This window comes from Blastomyces gilchristii (assembly GCF_000003855.2).
Source record: "Blastomyces gilchristii SLH14081 genomic scaffold supercont1.5, whole genome shotgun sequence".
In the NCBI taxonomy this organism is placed as follows: Eukaryota; Fungi; Ascomycota; class Eurotiomycetes; order Onygenales; family Ajellomycetaceae; genus Blastomyces; species Blastomyces gilchristii.
Window position 1 is genome coordinate 2,822,701 of NW_003101678.1, and position 23,607 is coordinate 2,846,307.

Sequence of the window (23,607 nt, forward strand, 5' to 3'; positions counted from 1 at the left end):
CATGGAAGAGATCTCTACTTTTAATTCTAAGAGTGCTAAGCTAGATACATGGGTGTCAAGGGGATAGATTGAGCGGTGGCTATCAACAGCAATGAGCGAAAGTAGACACGGCAGCTGGCCTGCACTCCGGCTGGCGACCTCCTCTCCTCCGTTGCTAGACTGCATCCCTGCTCAATCTTGACAGAGAAAAGTGAAACGTGGTCCCCGTTACCTGGAGTATAAAGAAAAGAAAAACTGGAAGTACAGTCTCCCCTATCCCGTCCATTCCCCTCCGATATAGAACAAATCGAATACCCGTGCCGTTCGAGTGTACAGTTTGGAATCAGGGTAAAAAAACACAGAAAGTGAACAAAACAAAAGTGACAAAACAAAATATCAAGGTGAGCGCGCCGCCAGATGCTTTGAATAAACAAATGCATAGTGCATAGGTCATAAAATGGAAATGACAAAGATATATCTGTGGTTAGGGGATTTTGGAAAGAAAGAGGCTGGGAAAAAAAAAAAAAAAAAATCAGAAGGGAAATAAATAACAACAGAAAACACAAAAATTCACGAAAAGTACACAATTTTGCTCCCTCTACGCGAAACCAAAATATTCACTGCCTGCAGTCATTGCTGTGTAAAGCCGCTGCCGTAGGGTTTCATAGCTGTCATACTCAGGCAAGTCGAGCTCTGTTGCATCCAAAGTTAGCTGATAGATGTTCATACCAAACTTGTGAGAACAATGGAATTACACTTACGGTTAAAGCATGTATGGGAACTAGGCAGCCTGTCCTTATTCCCATAGTCTCGGTGAATGTTGAATTTGCTGAAGCCATTCATACCCTCAAGCTCTTTGAAGCCATTGAGCGGGACTTTACTAGTACCAGTGACGAATTGAAGAAGTTTCGCACGTTCTTCCTTGTCAAATGATCGTACTGCACGCCAGAACCATTGGATCTGAGGTGAGGATGCGGAGTAATTATGATATTCAGAATTATTCTTCCAGTCATCTACGTCAATTTCGGGAAGCCCGGAAATCAAGAGCTCTAGTTCTTGTTCGTTGAATATAGCAATAAGATCGGCAGGGATAATGTCGTGGAATCCTGTAAAAAAAATAGACATTAGTCGTCTGTTCAAATACACCCAAAACTGCACTTGTTGTATGACGATAGTTTCTCACCTTTCAAGAAGTTGTCCAGCTGGTCCTTGACAGAGCCAACAAGGCGATATTCAACCACGCGTTGTACATATTCTTCCTTATTCTCCTGTGTGACTGGGATATTGCGACCATTCTCAACCAAATCAATTGTCTGCTTCTCGCCAAAATCATCAGACTCGACGGAGAAGTTTTCAGTAAGAATGTCAGTAATGTCATTCTCCAACATCCACAGCAAAGACTTGTAATAATCGAGGTCGAGTGTTTCCATATCTTTGATAGAAACAGACTTGCCGAGGATACGCTTGTAGACGGCTCGACTAAAATGGCAATCAAGCACACGTCCTTCGTATAGAGCTTTGCCGATGATTCTTCCGATGAATTTGAAGAACATCAAATGTTCCTGATTCACTCCACTGAGGCGATTTGGATGGAATGTTGTGCGATCAGAAGCCACAGGGATGAATAGGGCATAGTTGGGGTTGAACATGCCACGTGCTAGAACCTGAAACCATTCACGAGTGACCCCGCCGGCATCAACACCTTCTTCGCCATGGAACCTAATATTCAATTTGCCGTATTTCATTTCGTTGGCAGTCTTGAAGTAGAGAGATTTGAAGGAATCCAGGAAAACTTGGTCTCGGCGAACAGAGAGTTGCAAAGGAGGATGGGGATGTCTGATTTCACTGCCACGCGAATGTATCCGACGTGTGAAGTAGTTGCGCTTATTATCAAACTCCAATACCTTAGGGTTCTTGACGAGAAGAGAGAACGTGCCGCTCATGAGCTTAGGATTCTGACGGACAAGCTCATTGAGAATCTTGCGGTGCTCTTCCGTAAAGTTGAAGAATAAGGCTTCCATTCCAGACTCGGGTGGGGGACTAGAAACGGAATATTCCCGTCCATGTCTTGAGAGAGGAGCATCTTTCAACGTGGTGTTCTTGCATACAACCATAAGTGATTCGATGAGTGGCAGAAGTATCGTGGCCACATTGAGCATGCTTTCTTTCTGTCGAATAGAATGCAAACACTCACTTAACTTCGCCCACAGAGGTCCGAATGTGGTACCTTCATAGAGTATCTTCAAAACATCCTCATTATTAGACGACTCGGGCTCGCTGTACTTCTCCTTGTCAAGCCTATTTGGGTCAAATAGATAATCAAGGGCAGTCAAGGCCCGGAGTAATTTGGCTTGATCCGAACTAGCAGGAGAGAATTTGGAAAGCGCCATGCCCTGCACCTCGATACCAGTCTCCGCTTGGTTAATATGGGGAAGAAGTTCGCCAAGATCACCCAGTATTGAATTACTTAGAGCTTGTGTCTGGGCAATCAATTCTTTACCAAACACTTCCTTGGCTCCAGGGATAGCGGAGAGATTGTTGATGGTCGAAAGGGTCTCTCGGAAAGTTTTGCCATTACATTCTCGGGCAGCAAGGATGCGGACAACTAATTGAAGATTGTGTTCTGGTACCACAGGAGGCTCAGGGATACGAGGCTTCTTCTGCTTCTCTTCCTCAGCCAGTTTTGAAGGTTCTGCCTTTTCTTCAATAGATGACCCACTCGCTTCTTCTTGACCTTCAGCACGATCTTGACCTTGCTCTGTGGGTCCAGCATCAGCCATCGTTGTATCACTATGCGGAGCAGTCTCATCGGCAGTACGAGTGCCCTCAGTTTCCTGGGGAGGAGCCTCGGTGGGTTGCGCAGATTGTGTACTTTCAGCAGTGGCTTCGGTGCGTTCCGCTTCTTTCTCCTTGGCCTCTTTCTCCTTGGCCTCTTTCTCCTTGGTTTCTTTCTCATGCCGTTCCTTGTCTTTTCGTAGGAGGAGCGTTAATGGCTGAGTGATGCTACTGAGAAGGCTTGAGAGCTGTTCCATGCAACTTGGGCTATCCATGATCGACTTGCGATCAAGCAGGGACAGGAGTGAGTTGAGCGCGAACTTAGAGGCTCTATTTTCTTTGCCTTTTCCTTTCCTCAGCGCTTTCATTTTGAGGGACGCCGCTGTGTCGTGCTCCGTGAGGAAAAACCATGCGATATGGGGATTGTATTGCGTGAGGAAAGATAGGGCTCCCAAGCACTGTTGAATCACAACCAAAGGCGTGACGTCATTATTGGCACCAGGAACTGGCAATGACAACGTTCGCTTCAACTGTGGGGTCCGCTGCGCCGCTGTTGGGGTCTTAGCACGCAGCGACAAATGAGCAAAACTGCGCTCGACAGCAGAAACGTCCGCGCTTCCATCTTGGAGAATCAGAAGCAGGAGACTTAGCACCTCAGAACGATTTTGGCGGTTTTGGCAGACGTTATGAAGGATGTCATTGATATGATGCCGTGCATTTCCCTGCAGAGGCATGAACATGAGACGGAGGAGGGTAGCTACGCCAGCCTTGTCGAGCATCTGGACAATTTGACGGCGTTGAGGTTTTTTGGCTCCATGGTCACGTTGAGCAGCGTCAGGTCGCGATCGCTGGTCTAGCCTGCCTATATCGGCAAACTGAGCAAGTCTTCGCCCCGTGAGAGCGCGCGCTTCCGAGACAAATTCAGGACCAAGAGATGCAAGAATTTCTTCGGGTTGATCAGCGAGTACGGTTTGTCTTAGGGAAGGATCCAACGTAGCAATGAAGCTGGCAGGATCCATATCATCCGGAGCAGCTGCGCCACCACTTGCAGCTGCATTTCGACGGGCAGCCTCTCGCTCACGTCGTCGACGATCAGCGACCTCCTGTTGCAGAATTTCATCACGGATATCAGGGGGTAACGCTTCCAAAAACTCCGGGTTTATCTCGCTTGGCTCTTCGCCGGATGCAGCAGCCTGTGATCTTTGCTCAGTGAGTTGCTGCATTATGACCTCTTCACGGATGTCTTCAGGAAGTGCTTCTAAATATTCTGGGTCAATATCCATTCCAGTAATGTCAAGTTGGCGACCGCGGATTGTGGTGTGAACCCGGGGCGCAGGTTCGGAAGGGCCGGCCGCCGCAGCCTCGCCCTCGCCTGGAGCAGCGGCTTGTTCTTGTGTTGGTTCAGTAGGCTGCACACCGTCCATAGGCTCTCCTTCAGGATGTTCAGCGGCTTGCTGTGCACTTTCTTCAGCGGCTCTCTCGGCTCTCTCAGCTTCTTCTTGACGCCTTAACGCTTCCTCTTCCTCCTCCTTCCGTTTTCTCTCCCGCTCAGCTTCATCCTTCGCGAGTTGTTCTTGACGCTCTCGCTCGATTCTCTCCTCCTCTCGTCGCTTAAGCTCTTCCTCCAATTGCTTTTGTCTAACTTTTTCTTCTTCAATAGCCGGGGGAACAAGAACTTTAAGGAGGGAATTTACAACCCGCTGGGCTTTCTCCAAGTACGAATTATTAAACAAGAGTCGTGCTTCTTCTTGCCAACGAGTCGAGGTTGTCGATAGGACAAATGTGACCGCTTGATAAGGATCGTCACGAGGACGTCTAGTGGTCGCTTGGGGTCGACTAACGCCAAACAAATCCTGGATACGACTGGTGAAAATAGGACGCTGGTCAAGACGAACACGGACTCCTTCTGGTCGGCTAACCACACCAAAACCACCGCCACCTTGACCGAGAGCTTGCATAATTGCGTTCATGAATGTAACCGGGCTATCCATCGAGAGAAGACGCCCTTGGTGGTTAGGATCAATTGCATGGACCCAATCACTCAAAGCTTCGGGAGGACCTCTAGCTCCAGGCGCAACGTCCGTAGGGCGGTCGTTACGACGTAGCAGTGGATTGCTCCCATCGTCATTTCCACGTGAGGGAATTTGATTCCGATGGGTTCTATAACCCTGGATAGGTACGATACCGTGACGATTTCCCAGGCCTCCAGAAAACATGCTCCATGGAGGGGGAGGGATTCCACGGAATCGACCATGAGGCGCGTGGCGGTGATCCATTGATGCATCAGTGTCATGCAACATAAATTGGCCTGCGTGATCGAAATCTGTATCATATATTATCAGCAAGAACTCCCTTTCAAAAGTAAACATAAAAGGCAAAAAATAACACAAATAACATGAGAAAAATAATATCATACCGAAGGTCTGGATCAGGTCTTCATCGTCGTCCACTTCGTCCAACCCTTCCAGCTCATCAATTTCGTCATCCTCGTCTATGGAAATCGTAAGAGGACATCGCAAACAGTTAGGAGTGGGAAGAATGAGAATCTTACCTTGGTCATCCTGCATTTCGTCGTCCATCAGGTCGTCATGAAGTTCTTCTCCCATTCCTATATCTAATTCAAGACGGTGAATATCAAGGCGGTTTCTATTTTGCTCCCCTAGAATCCGTAACACATTTTGCAAGTTAGACCCGTGGTCTCCTTGAGCAAAATCACCCAGTTCGTTCTCTAGTTGATTCATACCGTCTTCCTCCTCATCATTGTCCGAGATATCTTCACTTTCCCATTCACCTTCGTCTCCATCCTGGAGGCTGTCGTTGTCATTGTCTCCAGTGATTTCACCCGCGATCAAGTCATCGTCCATGGCCGACGAACCTTCTTCGTCCTCGTCGTCATCTTCATCGTCCTCATCGTCGTCGTCATCATCGTCATCGTCATCATCGTCGTCGTCATCGTCATCTCCTTCGATGAGGACTTCAATATCCATACCGGAATCCCCAGGCAAACCTTCAATAGGCCCTCGCTCGTCCATATCCTCTTCATCTTCGTCACTAACGACCTCTCCATCGTTTTCCGGCATATCCTCTTCATAATCCATTTCTTCATCATACTCGTCATCGTACATCTCTTCATCGTCCTCCGAGTCCTCTTCGCTAGTAGTACCCTCCTCATGGTTTGGTTCGAACATGCCAAGCGTAGAATGTCGGAAAAGATCGGGGGTTTCTTCCCGCTCATCTTCCATATCCGATACAGAGGTCGCCGAGGATATATCATCATCTTCATCGGTTTGCCCTGGCATGGTTGGAATGCTTGATGTTTCACTCAACAAGACTGCAGTTTGTGTTAGTTTGTTCAGCGGTCGAAGAATGTATTTAACAGCCCTCTTTGCTGGAGGGAAATTCAAATCTATATCGGATATAGACGCTGTAAAGGCTGAAATGAAATTCTTTTCAAACATAGTTTTCGCAACCTGCCGAGTAGACGAAGGAAAATGCGTGGTGCCATCTCCACTTGTGCCCCCTGAGAGCATCTTATCAAATAGATCGGCTAAACTAAGAAGTCGGGCATATTTCGCATCAAGAGGTTCAGTCGAAGCATTGGCATCTTTGTAGGATTTCAGGGCATGCTCGAGGACAAACTTGCGGACAAATAGGAGCTCAGGTTCGTTGTCGTCATTTACAACAGTGCGACGTCTGGATGGCCCGCCAAACTCTCCCGTCTTGGTGCAGAGGGCAACTATCACCCGCATCGCCCAATTAGACGTATTGACCCGCTTTTTGAACGGGATAGATTCTCCATGATCCAGTGTCCCGATAGGAACTAGCGAGTTCAGTAAATAGTTCAAAACACCGGAGCGTGGCTTCGAAGGGGTCGTGGCGAAGGGGTCAGCTTTGCGCGAAAAATTGATGAACTCCACTTTTGTTCGGTTATATGAGGACAAAAGCTCAGTTAGACACTGTAATAGGAAACAGCGGTAAATGTAGATTGGATGCTCGTCTGCCTTAAATTGAGGCTTTTCAGTCTTCTTGGGAGTCTTGCTAGTCTGTGTCCCCGAAGTAGATGAAGTTGGCGACGCTGGTCCACTTGCCATTTCTACATCGCTTTGAGACTCTGTGCGGGGTAGTGATTTCTCTGTAGATTCTGCGGGTGGTTCCTTGTCGTCGACATCGCGATAAGAGAGTAATTCGGAGAGCAGGTAGTGGATCACCCCATCAGGATTTTCAACAACGGGCGCCTTGAGCTCAGTTGATTTACACTTCTCCTTGCCATCTTTACCTTCCTTACCCTCCTTGTCCTCCCTATCTTCCTTGCCTTCAGCTGGCTGCCCATCTTGAGGTTCAGTATGAGGTCCGGCAGACTCTGGCTTCTTAGAACCTTCATTGTCCTCCTGGCTAGAATGGCCCTGATCTCGCCGAGAAGCCGCATCATTTGCTTCGGATTTCAGGACCAGGAGTTGTGGTCGTTGGTGTGAGTCGTACCGCTGTAGTTTTAATTTCTCATTCGTAACCTCCACAAATAGTATCGGGTTCCTCAATATAAGATGGGCGAATTGGCGCACATATCCTGTGGTGTCCGTCTGACGTGGTGATCGACTTTCGAAACCAGCAACAATTTCACTTCTCATTATTTGACGAACGGTATCGTTATCTTCAATTATATGTCTCAAGATCAGCATAAATGTATTCTGAAGTCTGTCATCTGAACCACTAGCTAATTGCTTGATCATGACAAACAGGCGTTGAAGGTTGCGCTTTTCTCCTAGCCGTACGGCAATATCCCTTTCACGGGTCAAGATGACGAGCATGCGAGAAACAGACAGCGCGAGTGTTTCGTCCTTGCCAATTCGAGGGAGAATATCAACCATTGTTTCGAAAAGCTCCATCTTGTCAGAAAACGGAATAACTGGTTCCTCAAGCTGTGCTAGCTCTTCTGGTCCGGCAGACCCATCGGGACTTGGTGGGTTCCACCGAATTAAAGGTGGCGTTACGTCATCGGAAAGGACTCTTTCAAGAATGAGCAAAACTTGCGGAATCCACGGACATGATTCATCAGTAGGCTTTTCAGCGGAAGAGGATGGGATTTGGATAAAGCCAAGCAGGTTCGAGAAATTTTCCTTCAACTCTTCAAGAGTGGCTTCATACACATCCTTATCTTGCAGTACCAAGGCTAACAAGCCAGCGTACGCCGCTATTTTCTTTCCTGATGATTGGAAATTTTCTTCCATCTGGAGAGATATCAGGAAATGCATCAACGTTTCACCAACCTCCCGACGAAAATTGACCGGGTCAGGGAGCCTGGCGGTTGCAGACCCAATAAGATCGGCGAGCTCAAAAGTTATGTCGTGATGACCATTCAATACATCGAGACATCGTTCAATGAGGTTGGTTCGGACGTTATCACGTTCACTGTCCAGGTCTTCAACAGTTACTACCTCCCGCCGCTTTGGAGAAGGAGCCGGTTGGCTAGTTGGTGGAGGTTGAGGAGCGGTCTCCGCGCGCTGAGCAGACATGCTCCTCTCTTCAGCCGGGGATCCTCCCTGATCGTTAAGAATATTATCAATGCTCATTGCGAGCAGCCCACCAGTACTCGTTGTATCCTCACTCTGGGCAGCTTGAGTTGCTGCACTCTCTGCTTGGTTTGTTCCACGTTCCTCGACGTTTGGACTTGGTTGGGTAAGGTGGGGAAACAATGAGGCGATATCGAATGGGGTTGCAGACAAAATCTGAGTGCCGTCCGATGGCGGTTGCGAGGTGCTAAGGTTGGTAAAGATGCTGTCACGGAGCGAGGGACTACTACTTGTCGCTTGCTCTAGTTCATGAGAAGGGACTGGGCTCCTAGGTGGTGGGCGGAGACCCTTCTGGCTGGCACAGTACTCTTCGGCAGCGGGCGCGCTGTTATTACAGCGGTAGAGGGCCTCTCGGGCAAGATTTTCGTCATGACCATTTTCTTTTAGTGTGGACAGACGCTCCCTATGGCACGTGAAGGTTCTTGGAGTCGCCGCTGAAACGGCAGGAAGGCTTTCACCACGACGGAAGGCTCCCGTTTCATATTCTCCTTCAAGGACAGAGCGGAGAATGTCAATCAGAGATTTCAGAATAGAGCTCGACGCTTCTTCCACAAACCCGGAACTCCACATTTCTTGCACCATTGGTATGACCTCCATTCGAAGTTCAACCAAGAATTGCGCTGGAAGAAAATAGTCAGGACGGTCACGGTCCCCGCCGGTGCTGGCCATTGCCTGAGTCTGGGTAGAGTCGATAATATATTGAGCAGATGTCATCTCGGAAAAGAAATTAAGAATAATCTTAATCCCTCCATAAGCAGATGCCAGACGTGCAGGAACATCTTTTGAAGTACTATCCTGCCCAGCTTGAGGGCCAAGGTTCTTAATCTCATTCAGGAATAAACCACACAAACCTTTCATTGTCTGGATCCCATTTAGCTTCTTGAAAGCCGATAGAATGATCGTCAGGCAATGAGAATGTGGACGCTCAGCGGTAGCTACAAGTAAGTTAGTTGCATTTTTCACGAATAGAAAAAATAAAAAGAAAGGATGTTGGACGGGGGAAAAGCGTACTATCAAATAGTAACTGAGAGAACGACGACAATATGACTATGAGATACGAAAACCGGTCTTTTACACAGGTTGTTTTCTTAGGCGCGTCAAGGTTCAATTGCTCCAGAATCATCGAAGCAATCGCATCAGCAACGTTGCCGGCCTTTTGCCGTTGATAGTTATCCATTCGCCGTTTGCTGATGAGACCATGACCCAAAAGTTGGAAGAAACCAGTTATAGAGGATGGTAGAGAACTGAGCAGGTAACGGAGAGTTTTCACATTCCTAAATGTCGCACCCCTCTCTGAGCTAACAGAGGTTTGAGTAACCGCGCTTCGACGTGTGGTCTCGCCGTTGGGAAGTCCATGGGCAGGGTCCGTTCCAGCAACAGTTGTTCCAGTTGCATCTTCAGTGGCCACATCCCCAGGCTCTGATACATCATCTACGGGTAAAGTACTTAGCGGTTCAATTTCTTCCTCTCCATCAAACCCATATCCAGGAACTCTAGTGGCTTCATTCCAAGATTCTGGCATATCCTTCTGCAGCAAGATTTCTTCCCAGACACAAGCCGAATGCAAGGACCCAAGTCGCTTGACAAGAGCAACATATTTATCAGCTAAATTTACCTGGACAAACGGAGATGTCTGCTGGCTAGGACGGGTTGGGTAGATCGGCGGTGTATATGCTTCGCGGAGGATATCTGTAAGAGTATGGACTGCGACGAGATGTTTTGTGTAATAGGCCCCCTTAGCCTTCACATCTTCGGATCCTGGAGTTTCGGCAGTATCCTCGGTTTGCTTCGATGGGTTTGTCAAAGGAGCAAAAAATCCTGTTTGACTAGACTGTCGCCAAAACGGAGCTAAACGATCAACTGCATCCTGGGTCCGTTTCAGAAGCGAAGGAAGCACAAGGTGAGGCTTCACCTCAACCATATAGTGGATTACTTGTGCTAGCTGCTGACTCGCTTCCGTGTTATGGAAATCGAATGGCAGGCTCTGAAGGGTGGCAAAATCAAGGACATACTCCACCCCTCCTGCCTCGATAAAACTGGCGCAGATAGTGTGGTTCTCGAAAAAAGCATTTAGGAATTTCACAACAGGGAACATGTAGTTGGGAACAGAAAGCCCATGCGCATCAAGGTCCTTGAAATCGCCATTTTCCGGCTTCTTCGCAGGTGTCAACGCGTTTCCATCCCCGGGAGTCGTTGTGACACTCCTCATCTCAGAATCTGCTGGTTCTGTTGGCCCCGCTGGCTCTGCCTCTGAAGGGGGTTGCTGATTACCAAGAGTATAAGTGAAAGCAGAGCCAATATCACCAAGCAATGAAGAAGCTCCCCCAGCTATGGAAAGCTTTCCATCTTCTCCTTCAGTCCAGAGCTTCGCACCAAGTCCAGGTTCAGATGCTTTGGATTTGCAATGTTGGGCTACGCGAGCAACCATGAGCAGAACAGCACTCATAACCGCAGACTTCAAAGGGGGGTGATGTCGAACGAGTTCGTCGAATGAGCCACCCAAAACACGAACAAGATTCGAATCATTCTTCATGCATTTCACGTGCTCTGGACTTTCGAATATATCAAAGAAGCTTTCAAGGGCATCTGACTTTCGGAATAACTCTAGACCTCCTTGGTTCAGACAGATAGCCCCGAATGCTTGGGGGATACATACGATAGCTTCGGTTGAAGGCAAAATTGCTTCAGCAAGCTTGCGATCCGGAGCCCTGACAATCTTAGACTTGAGAGTCTCATGATCGCCGGCTTCTGCACGGGCTGGAATAAACAGGGGTCGGGTTTCGGCTGGGGCATGATCACTGTTCTCAATATCACTAGCGGCAGTGTTGACATCTGTTGTATCGCTCGGCACGGGCCGGCCAGTCACTGCTTCGAGGAGGCTCTTGCTCAACCCAGCTTCGGCAATAACAGCGTAGCTGGTTGGCTCGTTATGTATGAAATGGCTCATAATGTTCACTGCGCCACTCCATACATGGGACCCGTAGACACGGGCGTTTTCCAGGACCAAACGAAGAGCCGTTAGAAGTGGAGGCGAATCGATGAGATTCCGAAGTAGACGCTCAAATCCACCACTATTATGTTGCATTACATGGTTGACAAACTTGAATAACCACCTCAGGGATTGCTGCTGGAAGTAGGGAATCTGGTAATCGATGGAGGGCGTCTTAAAATGTGCCGGAATTCCCGCATCCTTAGCCACCGAATCGAACGACGTTTTTGTCTCGAAAGAGATTAGATCTGAAATCGCATGGAAACCCTTGGCTCCAGCCAATGTTGCCAACGCATCTCGAACAGAATGAACAAAAGTATCCAAGAATTCCATCACTCGGGGATATATTTTTCTTGCTTTATCCGTCCGGAGGTTCAAGATGTCGACAAACAGAGGAATCAATCCGGCCGCCACGAGAGTCTCCGGAGTTCGCGTGCCAGCATTTGGAAGAGTTCGAAGGAGTGCAAACAGAGTCTCTCTCCAGTCGTCAGCTTCAGGTGGGTCGTCCGCGTTCTCCTCGATGGCCAGGTCTGCAACAGCCTTGCGCGTGAGAAACATGAGAATTCCGTGGTTAACATTCACGCTAAGGGCCGCGCAAACATCCGCAGAACGGGATTTATGTTTTGCCAGAGCGTCGAGACAGTTGAGCGCGAAGGTCTGATTAAGCGTTGAAGCGGTAATATCACCTGCGACACCGAGGTGCACAAACTCGGCAAGCTGATAGGCAAGTTGCAGCCGCTTCGGAATATCAGAATCATGATTAAGGACCTTTTGCTGGAAGAGAGTTTCCGGATAAATGTATGCCAAGTTTGTGACTGCAAGGACTCTAATGGCAAGAATCTGACGCCTGGTCTCTGCGGAAGTTGCAAGAGCATATGCAACACGAAGTCGTTGTAGCAACTCATACTTCGAGGCGTCGTTTGGAAGTTCCTCCAGATGCGTTTGCAAAACTTCCTCAATACTCGTGGTTACTATCGTCGAGCTTGGGATCTCTAGATTTTTAATTCCTCTATTTGTTTCCTCGTATTTATAGATTGGAGAGCTGGTTAGTGGAGCGGTTGGTGAATCATCCGTTGCTGAACTTCTACTCAATCTTGAGCTGGGGTGAGTAGAAGCTCTACGCAAAGGAGTCGGGGTCGCGGGGGCATGCTGGGGATTCGGGGTGCTCCCGGCTCCTGCCAAAGTGGTAACTTCAGCAGTGTCCGAAAAGGGCGTGTAATACGACATGCTAATACTAGCCCATTCCTCCCAGGCCAGAGCAGGGATCCCATTGGGCTCCGAGGCATCAGACGGCTCCTTAGTAAGGGCAATTAGATCATTCGCATTGCATTTGGTGACGGAACTCCGACGGCCAACCTGCACCTGGGTGGCCTTTTCTTTTCCCTTAAGGCTAATAATAGATGAACTATCAGTTGGCTTAGCAGGGGCAGGTTTGGGAAACGGCGCAGCAAGCTTCTGAACACGCTCCAATTCAATATTGTAGTGTGTGGCAAGTAAGCTCTGATGGAAATGAGTACTATTCGATTGTCGTTGTCTGGAAAAGTATCGCTGGGCCAAGCTGACACCAAGACGGAGCGTACTCTGAAGAAGGGAAAGTGACGTGGTATTCAAGAAGTCATTCAAGCGATCGCTGCTGCTGTATAGGCTCCGATTGCCGCATTTCTCCAGCAGCAGTCTTGAGAACGATAGGAGAGCCTCGACTAACTCTCGATCTCCTTCAGGCCCAAAGCCAAGCTTGTCCAGATGTGCTTCAGACTCTTGGGTCGTTGCTGCAATACCGGCGGAGACGCATGCATCGTGAAGAACCAAGCGGCCAAAAGGCTTCGTCTGTGGGCCTAAATGGAGGTCATACTTTTCCACCACTTGTTGAAGGATCGCATCAAACCGGTTCAGCACTACAATCCAATGATAGAGATCGCCTCGGGGGAACGGCCATCGGCGAGGGAAGGTCAAGAGATGTGAAGGAAGTTCCGGAATGTCAACGCTAGTGGTTTGTTGAACGAAGGTAGCTAAGGCGGGAGACTATAGAGAATGAAAAAGATATTAGTATAAAAAAGAAGTGCCCCTACTCAAATCAAGATTTCCAATACCCGTACCCGCCGGGTATAAAATTGATATGGTGGGGAACCTGAGGTAAGAAGGAAAATGATATAAAAACGACAAGGCGAATACAACTTACGATTGTAGCCTCATGTTTAAGGCCCGCCACCTTCTTTATTCTCCCCATATTAGAATATAGCTCTGTAGTCCACCATGGGAGGTTGCGCACTACCAGGAGCCTGGTGGTGGTAGAGGTCGAGAAGCTCCGCTAGAAGTGTTGCTTGACCGGCCTTGCGTCGCCACAAGGTTGACTGAGGAGGGGGGTCTATTTAGGGGCTTGTATCCTTGATTTGCGGACCTGCTGTTAGTGGTCTCTGGATAAGATACTGACTTAAGAAGCAAGAATCTGATGCGTTGAGTAGATAGCTCAGGTCGATCGGGTCGGTTAGAGAGCAAAGGTGACAGAATCGATCAGGTTCAGTCAGGTATGGGCTAAACGTGACGGGTAAAGACAAGCCCAAATTGTGAGCAGGGGGAGAACGAGTGCAGGTCGTATTCCCAGAAGCTTGAGCACTTTATCCTAATTACGAAGTCACTGACTCTGAGCCTAGGCTTGATGGTAGAGGGGATCGTGGCGATGGAGTGAAGAAGAGATGTTTGTTGGGCGTTGTCAGGAGTCGTCGGTTGGATGTTGGTTTGCCAAAATTATTATTGCCTTGTTTGTCACCGCGTAAAATTACGCGGGTAAATACACAGAACGGAGCTTCTCGGCGGTAAACTTGCTGTACCATTTGCTCTTTTTTACTCCGCAATTACGCTCTTACCTACCCAGTAAACTTCCACGCACCTCATCTCGGTTTGCCTGACACATCATCTGTGAGACGCTGGATGCTGTGTTGTTGTTGATATATACTCAAGACCCTTGTTCATATCGCATCTTTGCCCGCGAATCGATATGGGACTTCGAACTTCTACGAAGCTCAGAATGAAGATGGTCCAATCACCCATTATTACACCAAGTGGGATGACTTCATCGCCCCCAAACCAACTTTCCTAGGCAAAACGGCATTACTAACCACCCTCTTGCTTCTGAACTCCACCAGTGTTGCGGTCGTATTTTTGTGCCAGCACACGGCATGGTGAACAGTTATGCGATTACGTCCATCCCAGAATGAGCAGATGATAAAGTTTGCTGATAACTTAAGCCCTTCATTATTCAAGAGCTAAAAGATACATACAAATACCCGAGAAGAATAAAGCTGCAAAGCGCCCGGAACGTAAAATGGCCAAACATGATTTGACGAGATCTTAACCCACACATGGTGGTAGTTCCTCATCCCACTGTACCTTCATGGTTGTTGGGAAGGGAAAGTAGCCAGTATAATCCGGCACTAAATACTTGCTAATGCCACCAGGCCCTGGGATCCTCCTGAGCTCCCCTTGGGGACCTGGTACTCGTCGCAGGTTCTCCAGCTTGCCTACCGTTTTTAGCATCGCCGTTAGTCCGGTGATGCAGATATTAAACCCCAAGCACTTATGAGGGCCCTGTCCGAAATGGATATACGAGTCAATATCCCGCGTCAAGTCAACTTTATTGGGTTCAGGGAACTTCTTCGGATCCATAGATGCCTTGACCTAAATCAAAACGATGAGCATCATAATTTCAATGGATCTCAGGTTGCTTTTGTCTTACCAGGTTACACGCAACACGATCTCCAGGTTCCAAGTTCAACACTTTTAGGCCGTCCTTGATAGTTGACTTGGTGACAACCTCTCTATACAGGCCCACCGTTGATCGAAGCCTAGTTCCCTCGAGGAAACTATAACCTAATTAATACACAGCTAGGCGCAACAAAACACGGCGACCTTGATGGGAAGATAACTTACTATTTCAAAAGAAGGTCATCAGCCTCAGCGGTATCCAACTTGGACAATCGATGGATCTCTGGCAAGTGGACAGACCCTTCCTCTGATAAAAAGTAATCGAGACATTGAGAAAATAATTGCGCCTGATTTGCTACCATACCACCTGCTGTTGGAAGCATATGTGTCCAAACGATCTCCTCAGGAGGTAGGCCGGTATCGAGTAAGCGGCGAATCATATGGACCCCATACTCCATCAGGATATCGTTTCCATACAATCGTTCAGCAACACTCGTGAGGAATCCAGTTTGCTTGATCAGCTGCACATTTAACATGACAATATCTCCAAGCTGTTGCGTAACGTTCCGAGCTCCCTGGCGAAGAGGGAAACTCTTTGCAGGGTCCGCGTCGAAGAAGATGCAAGTGAACACAAGCGCCATGATCATATAAAGTTCGGCTTCGGTGTATATACCGCGTGAGTTATCTGCTGTCTTGAGTGGAAGTGAAAAGACGCTCGCGGCAAAATGTACCTGGGCGATGTTGGCGACGTCTCGCACAATGTCCACTTGATTGACTCCAGCAATCTTGTACGATTTTTCGAGTAGTAGTTTGAGCGTAATATGTTCATAGAACTTTTTAACCTCCGCCTCCCATTCGCCATGATATAAGGCTTTCCCCATCATCTGCCTGGAGGCCGCATTGGGTGGCTCATCTCCAGAAAGCATGAAGTCTCTACCAAACGAATTGCGCTCCTTGTGCATCAGAAACTCAATTGCCTCGCCCCATGTAACCTTGAAATCTTTTTGGTTTTTAAGGATCGCGTCGCATGCAGCATACGATTCGATCATGGTTGGATGGGGAATCCTCGCCGGTTTGTCCCATGAGTATTTGCTGGCAAAATCCAGCGTTGTAAGGATTTCTCTGTTTTCATCAGGCACCACTAAGGGAAAGTGGGCGTAAATTGAATTCGGCTTGAAGTGACTGGGGAATGTCCGGAGGAACAATTTATAGAATACGTGCCCTTGGTCAACGGTGTTGTCAAAATTTGCTTCATTAAAGCCCCAGTTTGTTAAATTCTTTGGAGTATAATCCACAGTATAGAAGCGGTCACCTCGTACCAGAGCAACAGCGTCGGAAAGAATTGCCCGAGATATAGTAAAACTAGCACATAGGCCACTTCCCGGTAACAAGGCTTCTTTAGCTTCTTCGACAATGAGCCCAGGGTAGAGTTCGACATTGTCGGGATGGTCGTACAAATGCTTGAGTTGGTCAGCGATATATGGGTCAGAGTTGATATCCTCGAAAGTTTCGTGAGGTTTGAGATTGAAATATTTGCGGAACTCGTTGAGGCTTGAAAGTCTCCAAGAGCGTGCTTGCTTAATCCCAAGAATTTCAACCGCTCTGAAGACAGCGGGAATTTGTGAAGCGCCAAACGGCCCTGCACAATCCTCAATGCTCTCCGTGAGAATTTTGGTTAAGTCGTCATCGTCGAATAAACCGTTTGATCCACGGGTGAGTTTGGCAAATGGTCGCTTTAGAGGATCGTTCGGAATTCCAGCTTCCCATTTGCCGAGAACCCTTAGGAAATCAGATAGGCTTACTTTGTTCGGGTCCGTATCATCGCCGAATAGCTCTCTATAGGCGTCTTGAGTCCATTTGTCATCACGTTCCGAAACGCAGGAGTGCCACCGATATACCAAATTAAATTCTGCGGAAACTTGGTTCCCACCTGCTTCATCGATCTCAGTACCGAAAAGGCCTCTCATAGATTCAGAACGAGGGTCGAGGCTCCAATCACTGTCCGTCCGGTTGATATTTAGAATCGTGCGCACATAATCTTTCAGGATAATATTTATGTACAGCCCACATGTAATCAAACGGCCAGTTTGGAAAAGGTCGTTATCGTACTTGGCGTATGCTTTCCCACTCGACTCAGCTGGCTTCGAGAAGCGATCGTCTTGGTTGATTAAAGCCAGATTTTCAACCACATGGTTATGGAAACGGTTGAACATTATGAGAAGCACGCCAACACCGGGTGGAAACCCTAAAATTCTCGTCTCGGAAAAGCAGTCCGGCTTCAACTTCCCATCCTTGAAGGATCGGACTATATTCTATTCTTCCTAGTTGCTCCCGTAGAGCGGAGCAAGGTCAAGATAAGAGGAAGTAAGGGAACGTGTATAGTCACCACGGTCAGTGCGGAATAGGTCTGCTGCTATGTAAGCACCCTAAAAATCATTGACACAGATAATAATAACTTACCATGAATAATAATAGAGGCCAGGTAAAATAGCATGCTCGATATTTTATTAGGATGAGCTTTGAACTGTTTCCGAACCAACAGACTATCGAAAAGGGTCCCCGGGTCTGGGAGCACTGCTGGTTGAACGGACTTCGATGGCACAGTCCTCGCATATGAAGAACCTGCAACTCCGATTTGTGGCCAAAGGATGTTCTGTATCTCATTTAGCTTCGAATGCCGAAATGTTCAGGTAATGGATACCAAATTACATTGTGTGAACCATCTGCCTGTCGATAAACATACTTTTCGCCGAGATAACTACATATAATCCGTCAAAAAAAGAAAAAAAAAATCCTCTGGAAAGGTTTCGAATAGATACCTACGACAACGGCGGATGCTTTAGATCGTTCCAAAGCAAAGAGAGAAGAGAGTTGCTCAACCTATCTGCATTTCGTGATCTGGAGGGCAACGAGGAAGCGAGCTAAATATCCAGAATGAATCTCTGGAGGCAACTATTCGTTTGGCGGCTGTGCCTTACCTGGATGACCCTCTCCATGATATAATCCTTATCATTGACTGGTTCTCCCGTCGCAGCATTTCGAACAACATCAACCAGCGTATCGAGATCTTTAATGCCGACTTTCTTCAGGTCATCGATTAAAGTCGGTTCAGGCGGCGTTTCGTCAATATAACTTCCATCCCCAGTTCGGGTAGGCAGCGGCCGCAACGAAGCGCGGATGAGTTGACTAAGTTTTGACACGCCATCTTCTATCTCTTCGCGGAGAGAACCGTTCCCAGAAGATCCCGTCATTCTCGACGTTATCTTCACAGCGGCAACGATAGGGAAGATTAGAGTTCTGATGCAGATGTTAGCTACCCACTGCTTCAATCCTAGAGTCATGGTGATGGTGGTGATGGAAGCTATCTGAACGCCTAACAAGAGCAGGTATATGAGGGCTTCTAAGTTTCTTCCAAGCGACATGTGTCATATGGTCACCCTAGCACATGAAGCCAGAGATAAAGGTTTTATCAGGGCATTGAGACATGGTATTACAATGCACTCCCCACACATAGGGGCTCATGATGATGCTTCTGAAGACATGAACCGCAGCAAATGAGCGGCAATAGCACGGCAGCGAAGATAATGGTTAGACATTGCATGACTTACCGAAATATGAGCAACCACTGGATCAGACGGGCAAATAGGGACGTGATCCGATTTCAGAAAGCAACACAAAAGGTCCTGATCTCAGTCACCAAATACCGCGGGAGCACAGAGACAGGGAAGCAGAGCTATTCGTCTAAGGAAATCAAAGAACACACACGAATCAACGATATGGAACTCGTTGATCCATTTATACAGTGGAAATTTGACATTCGCACTCCAGAACGAGTGAATCCTGTTTCCTTGATGGCGAGGCTGAGCAGACATCCGCCCAAAGGAACATCGCCCATAGTTCGAACGAGACAGCGGGTCTACTAGATAGATCCACCATCGGGCGATCCAGGGCTGGCGGTTCCAGACGCACGCAGATCCCGTTTGTCATCGCCAGTTTGAATCCGGGATTGGCGGAAGGAATGCAGGCCTGGGATATGCACAATCCCTTGAGCTACTAGGTGCTAAGTTGGTTGGAGTTTTGCGTACAAGCATATCTGGGCCAGATTTGCGATTTCCCCGCCTGCGTCATGGGCACAGAGTCCATCAGTTGCGGCTGTCAGCGACGGCACGAGGTTCGTCTCACCCACCAGGCTGAATGAAAGAGGCTAAAAGATATCCCAAAACAGGAAGAAAAAAAAAGAAAGAAAAGAAAAGAAAAGGAGGCTATTAAATACGAGGACAACGAAGGCGCAAAATCATGTTCAGGGTTTAATAAGATGCAACCAAGGATCCAAGGCTGTGGTGGTCCCTTCTTTCAGCCGCTAAATTGGGGGCAACTGTCCCCTGCCCAGGTGTTTCGGGTATTGAAGTCGTTAAATGCCAGTTTAACCTCACTTAGAGCGCTATCCGTTTGCTGGGCGAACTCAGCTCATCAGATTAATCAGTGAGCGATTGTTTGGTCATCTTCTATGGCTGGCTGGGAAGCAATGTGGGCAATTCATTGGTACGCTCCTTCGAGCTGTAATGTCAACAATCCATGGAAGTTAGTCTATAAATAAGTAGAACAAGTCTGAGCTGAGCGGTTGCCTACCAACGTCGGGCACAACCCCGCTTGTGTCGGTACAAAACCTCTTGCCCTTGAGATCGTTAACCTGACGCTGTGTGCCATACGTTTTTCGGATGTCACAGTATTTGAATCAGCAATGTTCCGTGCTTTGCTTCAAGAAGCAAGATGTAAGGTGTGAAGGGAAGATATAGTTATGCACTCCACTTCTAGTTGCTAATGCCGCTCACCAGGCATACTGTTCGGCAACTGGGCTCCCTTGCAGTCACCAGATATCGTCCTGGTTTGCTGGATAACGATGAAGCTATCATTGCCTTCACCCAATAACGAATCAAGGAAATATCCTATCCAGGCCCATCCCCTCCATGTCATGCCACAGCTCTATCTATCCCTGCCAACAGATTGGATGACAAAGGAGATGACAATGAGATCACCACTGGGTGCATGAATCTAACACTGAATTACCTCCTCCACTTGTTAGACTCAAAAGCTTTAGAGAACCTCATAATATGTTGCGCTATCCGTATAAAACTGGCAATGAGCTCCAGGACTGCCGTAACCGGATTAGGATGCCTCGAGAGCCGCCAAGCAGAACTGGGTCCATCACGTGAACTCTTTCCCTTAAGGTTACTGGCTGGGGCCAACTTGAACTCGGGAACCGAGTAACCTTCCAACTCGTTGATGTTCCCAGTCTCAGGCAAGCACTGTCAGGCCAAGAGAGTACGATTTCTGGTTGATTCATTGATCACTTGAAGGAGACTGTATTCCAATGGCTTCAAATATCACTCTCAGCATCAAGCCGCGAGGTGTGTTCAAACTTAGAGGGTACCCCGAAGTTTGATATATCCTTACACGCCCATATATCCAAAAGTTATAGAAGCGTATCAAAAGCTAACAATATAATCAATCACCTTCTCGACAGGCAATCCAATCGCCAAACTTCCTCAAGAGCTGTCAATCGATCCCAACGCAACTGGGTCAGAGCTATATAACACCATCGCGTCGCGATGCGGGCTTTCCATACACCGCATTAGGGTCACCAAGGCCAGCGATGGGAGTGTCATCCGCAACAACAGCGATGCCACTGTACACTCCACCGGCCTCCGAAATCAGAGCACCATCTACATAAAAGATCTAGGTCCGCATTACCTCAGTTCCCTTGTTCCCTCTTGCATTCTCACTCTACCATCTTAGGATGCTCAATACGTATACATATTCCCCGCGAGAATCATCTCTCTGACATCATATCCAGGAGTCCAACTCGGCTGGCGAACCGTCTACCTGATTGAATATTTCGGCCCACTCCTCATCCACCCAATATTCCTCATGCAGTCCATGCGCTCCAAAATCTATCGCACCCCTAATCCTCCCCAAGTTACCAATTACCAACTTCTGTTCTGCGCCCTCATTCTCCTCCACTTTGTGAAACGCGAACTAGAAACAGCCTTCCTCCACCGCTTCGGCCGCGCAACCATGCCCGCAGTCTTCGTCATCCGCAATAGCGCGCACTACTGGGTCCTCTCAGGTCTTAACGTCGCCTACTGGGTCTACGCACCAACCTCCAATGCCGCATCTACAACGATTGAATCTGCAAACCCATTCCTACTCTACACTGGCCTAGCTTTATTCGCCTTCGGCCAACTAGCAAATCTAAATGCACATATAGTGCTCCGAAACCTCCGACGGCCCGGCACGAGCGAACGGGGCATCCCGCGTGGCTTCGGGTTTAACTGGGTGACGTGCCCCAATTACCTATTCGAGGTAATTGCATGGGTCGGTATGTATCTGGTCAGCGGGTTGAGTTGGAGCGTGGTGCTCTTTATCATTGTTGCGTGTGCGCCCATGATTACCTGGGCGAAACAGAAGGAGCGCTCGTATCGCAAAGAGTTTGGTGACAAGTATAAGAAGAAGCGGTTCGCCATGCTGCCGGGCATTGTCTGAGCTTGGTGCTTTCCGCTTGTGGGTGGTGGTACTAACGCTGTCGACTGGCTACCTAGACGCGGGATCAAATCAGTCGACCATTGTCTGGGGATAGCAGCAAGGGGTTGGACGGCGTGGTGTTTGTCGGTGGGACAGGACGAGGTGGCCATGATTGAGTTTAATGCAGGCTCGGATTGTGACATTGGTCAGCAGGAGGCCTGTCCTTTGTCTTCGGGTAACAACCTTTCTTAATCCATAAAAAAAATATGTGTTCGGCGTCGGTGTATATTATGCAACGTGAAACAATCCTGTTTTATTAGCCGGGGAAGATCAATTTGCGAACAGATGTACTATAACTAGTTGAAGTAATGTTTTTAAATTTATCTCTCATTCGTTTCATTCGTGAAACATAGTTTATTCGCTTTCATCCATTTTATGCAAAACCGTTGGGTTGTGTGATATAGATAGAACATTGTATCATCCGTGGATAGATTATTGGGGGCAAACCGGACATTTTTTACTATTTACCTATCCTTCGAGGTCGGGAAGTAGATGGTGTAGAACGGCTAGATATTGTTTGTAGTAGATAATGATAGGCTGCCGTAAATAGCATCCTGGAATGTCTGTGAAACCCTTTGGTGCCAGGTAGATACAGCGATTTTCTCAATCATTATCTGCTTAGTGGCTTGCAATCGAAATTCTATGCCTGTGGCGGGTCTCAGTATGCCGGACACCACAGGAATGATGCAAGACATTTGAATGGGTTTTGGAAATTTGGATAAACTCACCCTAGGCAACTCTATCAGAAAAAATGAATGTGTTCAAAATATTTGACTTGGTTTGGGTTTTTTTACTGCGAAGAACATTTGCGGATGTTACAGATCCCTTTCCTTGGGTGCCTTCAAACTCTCTGACATTCATAGATATTCAGAGAGCCAGCAGGCAGACTCATTCAAAAGGCAGCTGCTCTCACATCTACGGCCACCAAGTTTTATCAAGCTGGTCGTGCTTCGAACCTGCAACCCGTCACTTCCATGGCCGCTAGATAAGCCAGAATTTCTTCGACAAGTTGGCTTTTGGTGATATGCACCCTGTTGCCCTTCTCAATTCTATGTCACCGGAATATGAATCAACTGTTAGAGAAGTCAACGCCTGTTCACAATCCAGTTCTGCCATGTATGAGCTGCCCCCAAGCCCTATCACAAAGTTGTACCACCAGTAACCTTTCGGAATCAACCTGAGGGCTGTGGTAAAGTCCCGATATTCAGGACACCAGCCTGCTGACTCCCAGTCCAAAAAGCCTGTAATTTGTCCATTTTGTACAGCGATGTTATGGTGCTTGAGGTCGCCGTGCGTGAAAACGATACGATGAGGCATTGAATCTACTTTTCTAGCACAATCAAGTGCGTTGTTGTATTCTGTTTCTGATGGGAATCCCCCTGACCAAGCAGTGCTCCGGAGGTATTCATGTATTCATTGAACTTTTGTTCTGACTCAAAAGGGCCAATGAGATGATTAGGTACGCGAACGCTCCTAATAGCTGTGTTCATCAAAGAGCAAATTCTGTTCTCCCCCCATGGACTTTTCCATCTCCGGATTGCTTCTAAATAACCCTTTAATTGCAATTGGATCGAATCTCGCTCAGTGTCACTTGGGATTTTGTAAACTCGACCAAGTTCATCGCCGGGGATACGAGTCATCAGAATTGATACTGGAGCATGCGGAGTATCTGGATGGTCTCCATAGCAGATCACCTTCGGAACTGGGAGACCTGCTCTTCTGGCGACCTACATTGTCAAGACTTCTTCTAACCGAGTACCATCAGACCACTTCAGAATCAGCCCAAATGGAAGCTGAGCAATCTGATTATCAAAAGTAGCCCCGACCCAGCGACAATAAGACTCAGAGAACAATCTCAGATATTTGTGGATAATGCCCCATAATCGGCGTACTTTAGGGTGGGTCGCGCGAGGTGTTTCTGGTATTTTGCTGGTCACTGTAGGTGAGATATTATTTGCCCAGGTAAAATCCGGTATAAAGCAGCGCGGTAGTAACGAAAATCCCATCACAGCG

General features: G+C 47.8%; 3 protein-coding genes across 4 annotated transcripts; 1 reads left to right on the forward strand and 2 right to left on the reverse strand.

Annotated features, from left to right (window-relative positions):
• Nucleotides 1–20,137, reverse strand: BDBG_16840 (the record flags this gene model as incomplete). Of its 2 annotated transcripts, XM_031724712.1 has the most annotated exons (16): nucleotides 1–672; nucleotides 741–1,085; nucleotides 1,163–5,077; nucleotides 5,171–5,245; nucleotides 5,306–5,413; nucleotides 5,498–9,256; nucleotides 9,333–13,332; nucleotides 13,490–14,985; nucleotides 15,044–15,170; nucleotides 15,238–17,419; nucleotides 17,473–17,665; nucleotides 17,722–17,770; nucleotides 17,832–17,933; nucleotides 17,991–18,309; nucleotides 18,621–19,569; nucleotides 19,642–20,137. In XM_031724712.1, 8 exons carry the CDS (start codon nucleotides 13,535–13,537, stop codon nucleotides 578–580), a joined length of 12,345 nt encoding a protein of 4,114 aa, XP_031577782.1. The 2 variants fall into 2 exon arrangements, with proteins under 2 accessions (XP_031577782.1, XP_031577781.1); XM_031724711.1 differs by lacking the exons at nucleotides 18,621–19,569; nucleotides 19,642–20,137 and having other exon boundaries at nucleotides 578–672; nucleotides 5,306–9,256; nucleotides 13,490–13,618; ... (3 more) ...; nucleotides 17,836–17,933; nucleotides 17,991–18,353.
• Nucleotides 16,782–22,328, forward strand: BDBG_03510 (enoyl reductase). The gene is made up of 4 exons (XM_002626300.2): nucleotides 16,782–17,429; nucleotides 17,488–20,420; nucleotides 20,537–20,752; nucleotides 20,867–22,328. The coding sequence occupies exons 2-4, from the start codon at nucleotides 20,384–20,386 to the stop codon at nucleotides 21,553–21,555; spliced, it is 942 nt and encodes a 313-aa protein (XP_002626346.1). The 5' UTR covers nucleotides 16,782–17,429; nucleotides 17,488–20,383; the 3' UTR covers nucleotides 21,556–22,328.
• Nucleotides 22,221–23,598, reverse strand: BDBG_03511 (uncharacterized protein). Its single transcript, XM_031721279.1, has 2 exons — nucleotides 22,323–23,598; nucleotides 22,221–22,240 (listed from the first exon to the last, which is right to left on the reverse strand). The coding sequence occupies exon 1, from the start codon at nucleotides 22,909–22,911 to the stop codon at nucleotides 22,576–22,578; it is 336 nt and encodes a 111-aa protein (XP_031577783.1). The 5' UTR covers nucleotides 22,912–23,598; the 3' UTR covers nucleotides 22,221–22,240; nucleotides 22,323–22,575.
• Nucleotides 23,599–23,607: the final 9 nt, after the last annotated feature.